Raw genomic sequence first — 12,063 nt, 5'->3', positions numbered from 1 at the left:
GGCGGGCTGCGCGCCGCCTCCAGCCCCGCCCCCTAGCCGCACGCTGATTGGGGCGGCCGCCGCGGGGCGGGGCGGCCGCCCACGGGGAGGGGCCCGCGCGGCGCCTGCGCAGCACGGGGCCCCGCGCGCGGGCGGGTGGGCGGAGCGGGCCCCCCGAGCGGGGGCTGGCGAGCGCGGGGAGGGGGCCGAAAGGGCGGCAAAGCCGGCGCGTGCCCGGCTGGGGGCGGAGGGCGGGGGCCCGCGGGCCGGAACAGCCGCGGCAAGTGGCGGCGGCGGCGGCGGCGACGGAGGCAGCTGAGGCGGCGGCGGCGGCGGCGAGCGGGGGTCCGGGCGGCGGCGGCGGCGGCGGGCCGAGGAGCCGGGCGCGATGGAGCGGAAGAGGTGGGAGTGCCCGGCGCTCCCGCAGGGCTGGGAGAGGGAAGAAGTGCCCAGAAGGTCGGGGCTGTCGGCCGGCCACAGGGATGTCTTTTACTATAGGTGAATGAACGTGCCGGCCGGGCAGGGCCCCAACGGGCGCCTCCCAGCGGCCTCTGCGGCGGCCCGGGCGCCTCGACCCGGGCTGCGGCCTGGGCCCCGCGCGTGCGTCGTGCGTGCGTGCGTGCGTGCCGGCGCGCGGCGGCCCCGGGCCAGTGCGCGTGCGTGCCGCGGCCCCGGGCCAGTGCGCGTGCGTGCCCTCCCCCTCCCCCTCGGCCGCGTGGAGTGCGGGGCGGCGCGGGCCGGGCGGCGGCCTTTGTTCGGCGGCCGCGGCACACCGGCCGGCGGGGCGAGGGGCGCCCGGAGCGGGCCAGACGCCGCTGGGAGGCGGGGGTGGGGGCTGGGCTGTCCCTTGGATCACGCGGGGCGCGCGCGCAGCCCGCGGCGGGGGCGCCGGGAGCGGGGGCGGGGGGCCGCGGGACCGTCGGTGGGACGAATAGTGGTGGGCGGCGGCGGGCCGGCCCCGGGCACTCGGCCACCTGCCGTCGGCCCCCCCGTCCTCTTCCCGTCCTGAGCGCGGCCGGACGCTTGTGTCCGAGCCCTGCTGCAGCGGCCTGGGGCGCGCTCCGGTCGCGGACACCCGCCACGTGTTGAAGCGCCCAGAAGCCGCCCGGGCGAGGCCGAGGCGGGGCGGGACTCCTGTCCCGCCCACCCCGCGCTCGGGTCCCTCCGGGGCCTTTGCTGGCCGCCTGGGGGAAGGAGCGGGGCCGGCGCCTCGGCCATGACCCCGGTGCGGGTTCTGGTCCCCGGAAGATCGGGGACCCCGTCATGTCAGGCACTGAAGCAGTGTGACCGCCGCAGCGGCCCTCGGGGACACCGTCCTTCGCTGCTGGCCGTCGTGTCCCTGCCGTGCTGGCTGCGGTGCTTCTCCGCTCCGCGCGTGCCCGCGCGTCTGTGTCCCTGTCGGGGCGCAAGGCTGAGGCTGGGCCCCGGCTCCGGCCTCAGCTGCGCCCGCTGCGGGTCTGGCCCAGGTCCGGGCTGTGCCGCCGGGAGACCCGCGCCTTCCTCTCCCGGGCGGCTGCGGCTGCTGGCCGCCCGTTGCTCCCGTGGTTGCGGCTGATGACGTCCGCTGAGACGTGCGGGGCTCTGTGAGGGCTCGCCACGGGGGGCTGGGTGAGGCTGGGGCCGGTCCGGGAGGGCTTCCCGGCGGTGGAGCTGGGAGGGGCTGTCCTGCAGCAGGCGTGCGGTGCAGAGGCCCCGGGAGGCCAGCCAGGGGCCGCGGGGTGGAAGCACCTGAGAACGTTGCTCCGCCTCCGTCCCCACCTGTGTGCGCGTCTCTCAGGGCCTCAGCCCGGTGGGGTCTTCCTCTGAGCCCCTGGACCTGAGCATGAGGGTCTGTCTAGGGGAGAAAGCCCCAGACAGGGGGACAGATGGACTGCCAGCTTTCCCGGGACCACTGAGCGGGAGGAAGTGTCGGGAGGGTCCCCTCCCATTCCCGCGTCTTTGAGCTGGGTGGGAGGTTTCGGGGTGTGGTCTGGAACCCATGGTGTTTTCCGGAACGTGGGTCTCTGGCCTCTGCACCCGCTGGAGCTCCGGACGAGCAAGGCGGCTGGGGAGGAGCCTGGTTTCTCCTCGTTCTCAGTGCAGAGGGGAGCTAGGGCACGAGGGCCTTGAGTCCAGCAGACCTGGCGTGGGCCGCGAGCCTTGTCCCTAGGACCACGTGGGCCTGGATTTCCTCGCCCATAGAGCGAGTGGGGGAAGGGAGCGTGTTCTCGGCAAGACTGTCGTGCAGGAGAGGCGGAGCGACCCCACAGATAGTTTCCGGGGGGCTGCAACATCGGTGTGCAGCCGTGTCTTTTCTCTGTGAAAGTCGTGTCTGACGTCTTCTGTCCAGCAGGAGGGTGAGGGGCTGGGGCAGGTCAGTACCCTGACCTCGGGGTTAGCTCTTTGGAGGGGTACGGAGTAGGGAGGCCTTCCCCGGGGACTCACGTTAGAAGGAGAGCCATACTCAGGAAAAGCAGGAGGGACTTAGCACAGTGGCCTCCTTCCTTGGGGCAGCAGGCTGAGGTTGTACCTTGCTGCTGGGTGTCCGGGGTGCCCGTGCTCTGCTCCCGGCGACCCTCGCCGCAGCCCTTCCTGTGATGGGAGGCCAGGCTGCGCGTCAGTCCTGCAGCCATCTCCGGGGCTGGGACTCAAGGCTGGGGTGCGGCTCCTCGTGCCTCAACCGGCCACCTGACGGACCAGCCGCAGCCCTGCGTCCCCCCGCCTCTGGCTGCTGGTGTGTGCCCTCCAGCTTCGGCCCCACTCCCAGAGAGGCCACACTGCTCTTACTTCCACACGAGTCTTTCAGAGCAACGCGGGGTGGTGGTTCTCGGTGAACCAGCAGCGACGTCTCCTGGCGTCAGAGCTGGGCCGCAGAACTGCTTTCGCGAGTTCGCTCTTTCGGTGGCGCGCACCGTGGGGTGCTGTTTTTAGTACACCCACGAAATTGTGCAGCCGTGACATCTGTCTAGTTCCAGAACATTCCATCACCCCCAAATGAGCCCTTTGTCCGTTAGCATCACTGCCCTAGTCCTCAGGAGCTAGTCTCTCTCGAACAGCTTCATTGAGAGAGAACTACTCACGTGTGAACAGTTTGAAGTGCACAACTGAACAGTTTCTAGCACATTCATAGACGGGTGTGGCCACCTCCACATTTCCCTCACCCCGAAAGCCCCAGACCCTTAACCACCAGCGCCCTGTACCTGGTCTCTTACCTGTGCTCTGTGTCCATTTGCTGTTCTCATGTAGCGTGGGGGGGCGTGACTGGACGCAGAGAAAGGCTGGCGCGTTCTGGGGGGTCCTCTCCTTCCTCTGTGACCTTACCTGACCCCGGTGCATATGCTGTCCTGGGCACGTAGGCTCGGTGTGCCCGCAAGCCAGCCCGGTGTGCTGGAGCAGTCAGTCATCCCGAAGCCAGGAGTCTGAGACCCGTGTGCTGGGCTCCTGGTCCTCGCAGAGGCGCCCGGGCCCTGGGGAATCGCCCGGCCTGCAGCCACGGCCTTGGTGGGGGTGCCAGAGGCGAGTGCAGCCGGCTGCCCCCTGGGTCCTCATGGTGGAGGGGAGGGGGTTTCCTTCTGCTGCGCTTCCACGCTGTCGTCCATGGTCCCTGGGAGGTTCGGGGGGCAGACGTGCTGTTGCCTGGATTAGAGGCGCCGGGCCCCACACGAGTGCTTTCTCCGGCAGCTCGGAGGAGATGGACCCTGCGCGCTGCGGTTTACCCGCTGCAAGTGTGCAGGTCGGCCGAGCCCTGTGTCACAGTCGTGCGGTCCTCATCAGGGCTAGCCTTAAGATGTTCCCTCTCCCCAGGTGGGGCCCCGTCCCCATTAGCGGTGACCACCCCCCTCCCCTGGCCCCCATGAGCCCCCTTCCCGTCCGTGGACGTGTCACACGTGGACTCACGCTGCGTGGCCTGTGTCTGGTTCCCTCCCCGTGCGTTGTGGGCTCGTGGTCCCTCCTTGCTCCCGCTCATGGCCAGGGACGCTCCTGTGCGTGGGGGACCGCGTGAGCACCTGTTTCCCCGTCCCAGTGCACATTTCGGCCGTTTTCACCTCACGCCCTCCGAGTCTGCTGCTCTGAACACCAGGTGTCCATTCCGCCAGGTCGCTGAGCAAGGGGGCTGCCGTGCTGTCCGGGTCCCGAGTGGCCGGCGGCGCGCCCAGCGGTAACTGACGCGCGCCGGTGCTGTTGGTGCGTTGAGTAGGGCCCCCGAGGGTCAGCGTCATCCCCTAGAGATGGGGGCCCACACGGTCTGCGAGCTGAGCGGGATCACGAGCGTCCCCGCTTCAGAGCTCCTGGCCTTGGACCTCCCAGCAGTCCAGCTGAGCAGCTCTTGGGGTCCTGGCCCAGAAGCCTAACCTGAGATTTGACCGCACCCCCAGGATGCTCTAGTTCCTCGGTGGTACCCACGGGGAGGAGACTGTGGTTAGGGGTTGTCCCTCAGCCACCTGCCATCCTGGGGTCTTTCACATGGCCTGGTTGTGTTTTTGGAATGTTCTGAAATGTGAGTCAGACTCTGGGACTGGGCCCCACCCTTCTGCACCGGGGTGTCGAGCCCCGCTCTCAGCGCTGAGGTCTGTTGGGGGCTCTGGCCGGGAGGCAGCCCTAGGGACAGGGCGGGGGCCGGCCCAGCGCGCCCTGCCCGCCGCTGACCGCCTGTCCGTCCGCAGCCCCAGTGGGAAGAAGTTCCGGAGCAAGCCCCAGCTGGCGCGGTACCTGGGGGGCTCCATGGACCTGAGCACCTTCGACTTCCGGACGGGCAAGATGCTCGTGGGCAAGATGAACCGGAGCCGCCAGCGGGTCCGCTACGACTCGGCCAGCCAGGCCAAGGTGAGCCGCGGGCGCGGGCGGTGGGCGGCTCGGCCCTCCTCGAGGGCTCACGCGCTCAGGCCCGCGGCGGGCGCGCGGGTTGCTTTACCACACGATGCACGAATGAAGGCGCGTGGGGGGCTCTGACGGGGGAGGATCCGACTGTTGGTTCTGGCTCAGGTCATGATCCCGAGGTTCTGGGATCGAGTCCCGACGCAGGCTCTGTGCTCAGCGCGGGAGTCTGCTTCTCCCTCTCCCCCTGCCCAGGCTCTCCCTCGTGGATCAGTAAATGTTTGGGGCACCTGGGTGGCTTAGTGTTGGTTGTCTGCCCCCGACTCAGGTCGTGACCCCAGGGTCCTGGGATGGAGCCCCGCATCGTGCTCCCTGCGCGGTGGGGAGCTGCTTCCCCCCTTCACTCTGCCTCTGCCTCGTGCTCTCAGTGGCACAAGCTTTCTAATGAATAAATTTAGAAGTAAAAAAAAAAATCTTTCCAACGAAAAAGCAACTCTACTCTCGGGTGGAGAGAGGTTTCCGCAGTTCGGTTTGTCGCGGCGCTGGTCTCTCTGTCTGCCGAGAGAGACGTGGGAGCTGCAGAAAGGTCGCAGGAAGGAGAGCGCCCGCCTTCCCTCTGTCCCCCCAGACGTGGCCGTGCTGGCGTCCCTGCAGGGACTGGAGGGCAGCCCGTCTTCGGTGGCTGGCGGGCCACACGCAGGTGCCTAGGGGCCCTGTGTCTCTGATGGGCGTGTGTGCTGCAGGACAGTTGCGGCAGGGCCCCCGCTGCACCGCGTTCCGGGCCGAACATGGTACAGGAGGCCGGGTGGGGTTCACCCGGAGCCCCAGCGCGCCCCCGCTGTGGGCATCAAGGAGACTGGGCTGGCTCTGGGGACGCTGCAGGGGATGCTGGTGACTGAGGGGCACAGGATCTGTTCACCAAAGCCCACGGGGAGGGGTCTCCCCACTGCCTGGGAGAGCCCGCTGAGGCCCGAGGCCGCCATGCCAGCTTCCATATCTCCGTAGGGCAAGCCGGACCTGAACACGGCCCTCCCCGTCAGACAGACAGCGTCCATCTTCAAGCAGCCAGTGACCAAGATCACCAACCACCCCAGCAACAAGGTGAAGAGTGACCCACAGAAGGCCGTGGAGCAGCCTCGGCAGGTGAGCCCCCGGGCCCCGTGCACGGCCCCAGGCCGGGTCCTCGTAGGCAGTGGGGTGGCGGGGTCCCGTGTCATTCGTGCCCCCCCCCACAGGGGCACCGGGGGCATCGCCACCCAAGTGACTAGTCAGACCTGTGTGTCTGCACGCTGTCCCCAGAGTCCCACAGTGTCGTCTGGGCGTGTGAGCTCCTCGCTCTGTGGGGCCTCGCGGCTCAGCCCCGGGTGGACAGTGGACTGAGAAGTGAAGTTTCAGGCTGAGGGACGTTCTGCCTCCCTGGGCTAGCGCTGCGGTTTGGGAGTTGTAGGTGGTCGGCATCCATGGCAGGGCTGACACCCCGGGTCGCAGTTCCTGTGGCCTCGGAGGACGGGCCTGCGGGAAATCCCACGGGTCCCCCCGCCCCCTCGCTCCCAGGCAGGTGGGTCTGGCATGTGGGGGTCAAAGGTCGTGCTGAGACCGCTGTCCCGCGTGCGGAGGCTCCGCTCTCGTCGGGGCTGGCCGGGGCTGCCGCCTGTGGGGACACACCCCTCAGGTCCATGTCTCTGTCTGGTGACAGCTCTTCTGGGAGAAGAAGCTGAGTGGTCTCAATGCCTTCGACATCGCCGAGGAGCTCGTCAAGACCATGGACCTCCCCAAGGGCCTGCAGGGTAACCGTAGGGGGCAAGGGTGTCAGGCGCAAGTGCTCCTACAGCAGAGGGGCGGGGGGTCCAGTGTCTGGCCCCGCGGGGGTGAGGCTCCCCTCCGTCCAGGACGGGGCTGGTCCGGGCCCTGGGCCCCTGATCCTGGACACCAGCTGGCGGGCCTGTCGCAGCACAGGTGGGAGGTGGCTCACGGGCTGGGGGGTAGGGGGGCGGCCGGCAAAGACGCGGCACACGTGGTTTTGCTCCCGCACCGTGGAAACACTGCTGCGTGGTCACGGGAGGGCGCGGCTCTGCTTCCATCACGAGGGGTCCTGAGCGTCTGTACGGGCAGATCGGGGTCCAGACCCGAGGCTCTGGGAGAGGGGCCTCGGGTGCCTGGTGGTGACCACCCCGCTGTGCCCGGCAGGCGTGGGGCCAGGCTGCACAGACGAGACCCTGCTGTCGGCCATCGCCAGCGCCCTGCACACCAGCACCATGCCCATCACCGGGCAGCTCTCCGCCGCCGTGGAGAAGAACCCTGGGGTGTGGCTGAACACGGCCCAGCCCCTCTGCAAGGCCTTCATGGTGACCGACGAGGACATCAGGTACCGCTGTGCACGCGCCCCCGGCCGGTGTGAGCGCCGCCGTATCCCGCAGTCCCGCGTCTGTGCCGGCGCGCTCCAGGGCTCGAGCGGACGTGGCCACAGCGAGGGCAGATTTGAAAAGCCCCAGCAGGAGCTTTCCCGCGAGTCTTGAGTTCGGGGCAGGCCAGAGGCAAGGCGGCCTATGGAGGGGAATGGGAAACGTGCGTGTTCTCTTGGGCCGTTCTTGGGAAGAGAAAGTGGTTGTTGACCTGTGCGGACAGGCTTGCGGCGTGGCCTGCTCGTCCTTGGGCTTGTGAGGTCTTGCAGGTGCCTGCTGGGCGGGCTCCGGGGAGCGGTGAGGAGAGGGGTTCCTCCAGACACACCCCAGGCCCCGAATGCTGGCCCAGGTTTAGGCTGGACCCTGTGGCTGCTGGGCCTCGGAGCGGCTTCCCAGCCAGGCCTGGTGCAGGTGGGCTCCGGGCAGGAGGCCCCCACGTGCGGGAGGCACCTGGGGAGACGTCCCAGGGAGGAGATAGTGTGAGTTGGCAGCAGGGCCAGAAACCTCTAGAAGCTCCAGCAGAGAGGGAGCTCTGTTCTCGCAACTCAAGTGTCAATACGCCGCTGAGTTCAGAACAAGTTCATGGCTCTCTGGAGCCCACGCACAGAAGGGCTGGGAGCACCGGCGCCGTGGCCGGGAGCGGCTCACAGCTGGGGTCACAGGTGAACCTGCCTCCTGTGTCTGTGTGGGGAAGACACAGAGTCACCTCCCAGCCCGTAGAGGAGCTCGTCTCCAGGGAATGGGAAGTGTAGGAAGAAAGCACAGCCGTCCTGGAAATAGGAAAAGCCACAGAACGGAGAGCATCACATCATGGGTTAGGTGGGGGTCTGGGCCCGTCTGGAGAGGAGATGGGGGCTGCCAGAAGATGGAGCCGGTCCTGGCCCGGCCTGGCGCCAGACAGCGTGCTGCTCCTGTGCGGAGGGTCTCAGCCGCAGGGAGGGAATGCGGAGGGTCTCACGGCCCAGGCTGGCGGCCTTCTGGACAGCCGTAACGAGGCAAAAGATCCAAGAAAGTCGTTCTCCATCTAGAATTCTCCAGCAAAATTCTGCCACTCACTGGATGAGTGGTCCTGGCTAGCCACGGTGACCGAGCACCATTGTCCCTTGGCAAACCGCGCTCGAGCCACAGTGAGCGGCGTCACGCGCGCCCACGCACCGGGCCCCGGGTGGTGCCTGGGCAGCCGCTGCCTGCAGGGCGTGCTGGTGCGGGGCAGCCACGGAAGGCAGCCGGGTGGGGGGGCCCCTGCCCCCCGGTGTCCGCCAGCAGAGGTGGAGCGTAGGGCCCAGGAGCCGCGCCGGAGGGCCGCGGGCTGTGCGCAGGCCGTTGTGCAGCCGGGCTGAGGGAGCGAGGGCGGAGGTCGCTCCCGGGGTGGCGTGTGCCCTGGCCAGCGCGGCCCATGTGTCCGCAGGAAGCAGGAGGAGCTGGTGCAGCAGGTGCGCAAGCGGCTCGAGGAGGCGCTGATGGCCGACATGCTGGCCCACGTGGAGGAGCTGGCGCGGGACGGCGAGGCGCCGCTGGACAAGGCCGGCGCCGACGCGGAGGACGACGAGGAGGACGAGGAGGACGAGGACGAGCCCGACCAGGACCAGGAGATGGAGCACGTGTAAAGCAGGTGCTGGCGCTTGGACGGGGCCGCGGGAGGAAGGACGTGCCCGTGCAGGGGCGGCTCCCAGCCGGGGTGCTGACGGCGGCCTCTCCCCGTCTTTCCAGAGGCCCCGCGGAGGCCTGCGTGCGGGGCGCGCCCTGCAGACTCCGCTGTCTCCACACTCGGACCAGGCTCTGGGGCCCAGCCCAGCAGGCCGGGGATGATGGCGGCCCCTCCTAGGCCTTCCCAGGCGTGTCCCCTCCCCTGGGTCCTCGGGGGCACGGCTGGAGGACAGTTCTGCCTACGGGCCCGGCACGTTTGCTCTCCTCTGAAGGGTCTGGGTCCAGACGCACCCGTCGCCCCTGGGCCTGGCTGCAGGGGTCTTCCTTGGAACCCTCCCCCCGCCCTGGACTCGGGGCCGGCCTTGTCCCCACGGCCACATCACACGGGACAGCTGCCGCGGGGCGGCCTGTGAGGGTCCCCAAGGGGCTGGAGAAATATTTTTTGGAACAGTCCTCCCTGCCCCCAGCGTGTGAGGGACGCTGCTCCAGGGTCCGCACGTCAGACCTCCAGGAAGGGGGTGCGGGACGGCTGTCCTCTGCGCCCACTGGAGGGCGAGGCCAAGACCGCTCCGAGCTCATCTGAAGGCAAACGCACAGCCCAGACGTTTTCCTTCAATAAACCCGCGTACAAACGAGGCTGGACGTCCGCTCGACCGGTCAGCCCATGCGTCTGCTGCACGTGGAGGCGAACTTCGCCTTTGTGTCGGGGGAGCTCACCGTCCGCGTGGCCGCCCCTGCCCGCGGTCCGCCGGCCATCAGCGACACCCAGCTCCCGGCCGACGTCCGGGGCCGGGGCTCCAAGACAGCTGTGCCATGGGCCAGGGCTCCGCGTCCCCCTCCCCCTGTGGCGGGGACGGTGACGCCTGGCGCTCAGGGCCAGAGCTGGTGCTGGGGCCACGGCCTCTCCGGGGTCCTGTCCTGGGGTGTGTTCTGTGGGCCCAGTGTTTCCAGCACCCGGTGCCCAGAGCAGCGGCCTCAGAGGAGCTCGGGGTGCGGAGGCCGTTGGAACCGTGTCACTCCGCCCGCCACCTCTTAGCTGGAGTGCCTTGGGTGAGGGGAACCCTCCCGTCCCCGCTCAGCCCCGGTTCACAGCCCAAGACTGTGGGGCAGGACCTGGGCTGTTGCGTGTGTGGCTGTTACCCTGGCTGATGCGCAGGGTCGGGGAGGTAGTGAGAGGCACCTGGCGGTCCGAGGACGCTGGCCCAGCTCGGCACACGGCAGCTTCGTGCCCGGCCCATCAAAGCACAAATTCTCCGGGACCAGCGTGGGAGTGCGTGCAGGCCCGCAGGGGCCCCGGGCCACCACCGGCCCCCAGGAGGGCCCCTCCCCTGAGGCCACATGGCCTCCTGCCCTTCAGAGGCCACAGCTGCTGAGGGAGCTCTGTCTGGGGCTGGCCCCTGCGTGGGCCTGAGGTCCAGGTGCTGGGGCCCCTGCCCAGCCGGGGGGACTGCGGGGCCCGGGAGGCGCCGTGTGCCGTGGGCGACTGTTGAATAAAGCCGTCTCGGTGAGTGTGGTTCGGAGCGTTCACTTGCAGACCCGCAGCGCTGTGTCAGGGGAGAGGGACCCCAGGCCAGACCTTCAGCGCCCCGTTTCATGTTGGTCACCTTATCGTGAGCTGGACGACAAAAGGGGACCCAGGGGATTGATTGGCCTTTCCCAGGGAGGACGGGGTTCAGCTCCCAGCGCCAGGGTCAGAGCCCCCAGGGCGCGCGTGCTCCATCCCGAGTCTGCAGTGAGGGTCCCCCTGGGGCCGGCACGGGCAGGATGACTGGGAAGGCGTCCACAGGGAAGTGACCCTGCTGGCCCCAGTGTCTGGCTGCCGCCTGCCCACGCACAGGCCGCAGAGGGTCTGCCCTGCTGTCTGGACCCTGCGGGTCTTCTGTCCTCGTCTCCGAGCCGGTCAGAGCCCGGCCTGCAGCCCCTGCCACCCCAAACTCTTCCAGGCTTGGCTCTACCCTGCAGTTGGCCCTGCCCTCCTGGAGGGGCTCAGCTCCAGGAAGGGAGACAGGGTACCAGGCTTGCCCAGGGGCCCCAGCTGGAGGGACCATCCTGGCTGAGAACTTGGGTCTCCCTGAGTCCCCAAGTCCAGACCCAGAGAGGGCTTTAGGGGCCACGAATCCCGGGAACCTCAGAAGCTAGGTCGGGCCCAGGGTCCCAGCCCAAGGGTCCAGCCACACAGTGGACGGGACAGTGGTCTGGCGTCCCCACCCCCACAACAGGGCCCTCACCCCAAAGCCCATGCTGACCCTGAGCTAGGGTCCCCACACAAACTCTTCCCAGAGAGACCCCTGATGGCAAGGGCCTAGGAGTGGACTCCCAGGCAGCCTGGTCCCCTGCTGCGTCCAGCTTCAGCGTCTGTCAGCGCTGCATGCTGGGGGCCGGGACCACAGACCAGAACCACGCCCGGTCCGCCCAGTCGCCCCCACTCCCAGGGCAGGCACAGAGCTCTCTGGGCCATGTTTCCCCCTGCCCGATGCCGCTCGAGGGTCCCGGGACACCTCACCTGTGCGAGCCCCCCGCGGCGGGGGCAACAAGCCTCCAGGAGCTTGGCCACTTGAAACCACACGGGTGGGTCTCACAGTTCGGGCTCCAAAGTGCTAGGGGCGCGGGCAGGGCTGGTCACGCCCGCCCAGGGCCCCAGGGAGACCCGGCTCCTGCCCTTTCCTGGCCCGCGGCCCCCCATCCTCCCCACCAGCAGCGCGGGGTCTGCCCGTCTCTGGGACCCCGGCCCTCTGCCTCCCTCTGGTGAGGACGCCGGGTGCCCCGGGAACCCAGGGTCACCCCCACCTCGGGGCAGTGACGAGATTCCCTCTGCCACAGGAGGGGACATGGCCTGGGTCCCCGGACCAGGACAGGGACATGTCGGGGGGACAGGCCAGCTGTCCAGCCGCATTACCCTGAAGCTGAGGCTCCTTATCTCTGTGGGCAGCCTGTGGCCTGGCATGTCCATCTCCCCTTCCTTCCAAGCTCCCTCTAGCCCCAGCCTCTGCCTGCACTGGCCCCTTGAGGGCATTAGCACTTGCTTCAGAAGCCCGGGAACTGGTCAGCTCAGGATCCACCGAGTTTGAGGAGGAAGGGACAGGAACAGAGCAGGCTGGGAGTTGACTGGTCCAGACCTGGCCAGGCGGGCTGGAGCAGAGGGACCAGCTTGCTCCAACTTCTAGAATAGTCCAACAGGATGGCCCCCAGCCACAGAGGACTCCGTTTCAGTTGGTTACAACCAAAATACCCAACTCCCCCC

The 12,063-nt window shown here is 68.7% G+C and overlaps 1 protein-coding gene across 4 annotated transcripts; it reads left to right on the top strand.

Annotated features, from left to right (window-relative positions):
* Positions 1 to 283: 283 nt before the first annotated feature.
* On the top strand, positions 284 to 10,336 carry MBD3 (methyl-CpG binding domain protein 3). 4 transcript variants are annotated; one of them, XM_032358772.1, is made up of 7 exons: positions 284 to 381; positions 4,623 to 4,782; positions 5,779 to 5,916; positions 6,470 to 6,560; positions 6,961 to 7,138; positions 8,584 to 8,787; positions 8,886 to 10,336. In XM_032358772.1, the coding sequence occupies exons 1-6, from the start codon at positions 368 to 370 to the stop codon at positions 8,780 to 8,782; spliced, it is 780 nt and encodes a 259-aa protein (XP_032214663.1). In that variant the 5' UTR covers positions 284 to 367; the 3' UTR covers positions 8,783 to 8,787; positions 8,886 to 10,336. The 4 variants fall into 4 exon arrangements, with proteins under 4 accessions (XP_032214663.1, XP_032214648.1, XP_032214655.1 ...); XM_032358757.1 differs by having other exon boundaries at positions 353 to 477; XM_032358764.1 differs by lacking the exon at positions 284 to 381 and adding an exon at positions 1,496 to 4,526.
* The last annotated feature ends 1,727 nt before the right edge of the window (positions 10,337 to 12,063 follow it).

This window comes from Mustela erminea, chromosome 1, assembly GCF_009829155.1.
Source record: "Mustela erminea isolate mMusErm1 chromosome 1, mMusErm1.Pri, whole genome shotgun sequence".
Taxonomy (NCBI): Eukaryota; Metazoa; Chordata; class Mammalia; order Carnivora; family Mustelidae; genus Mustela; species Mustela erminea.
The sequence above is the reverse complement of the archived record's forward strand: the minus strand, read 5'-3'. Positions and strand labels throughout refer to the sequence as shown.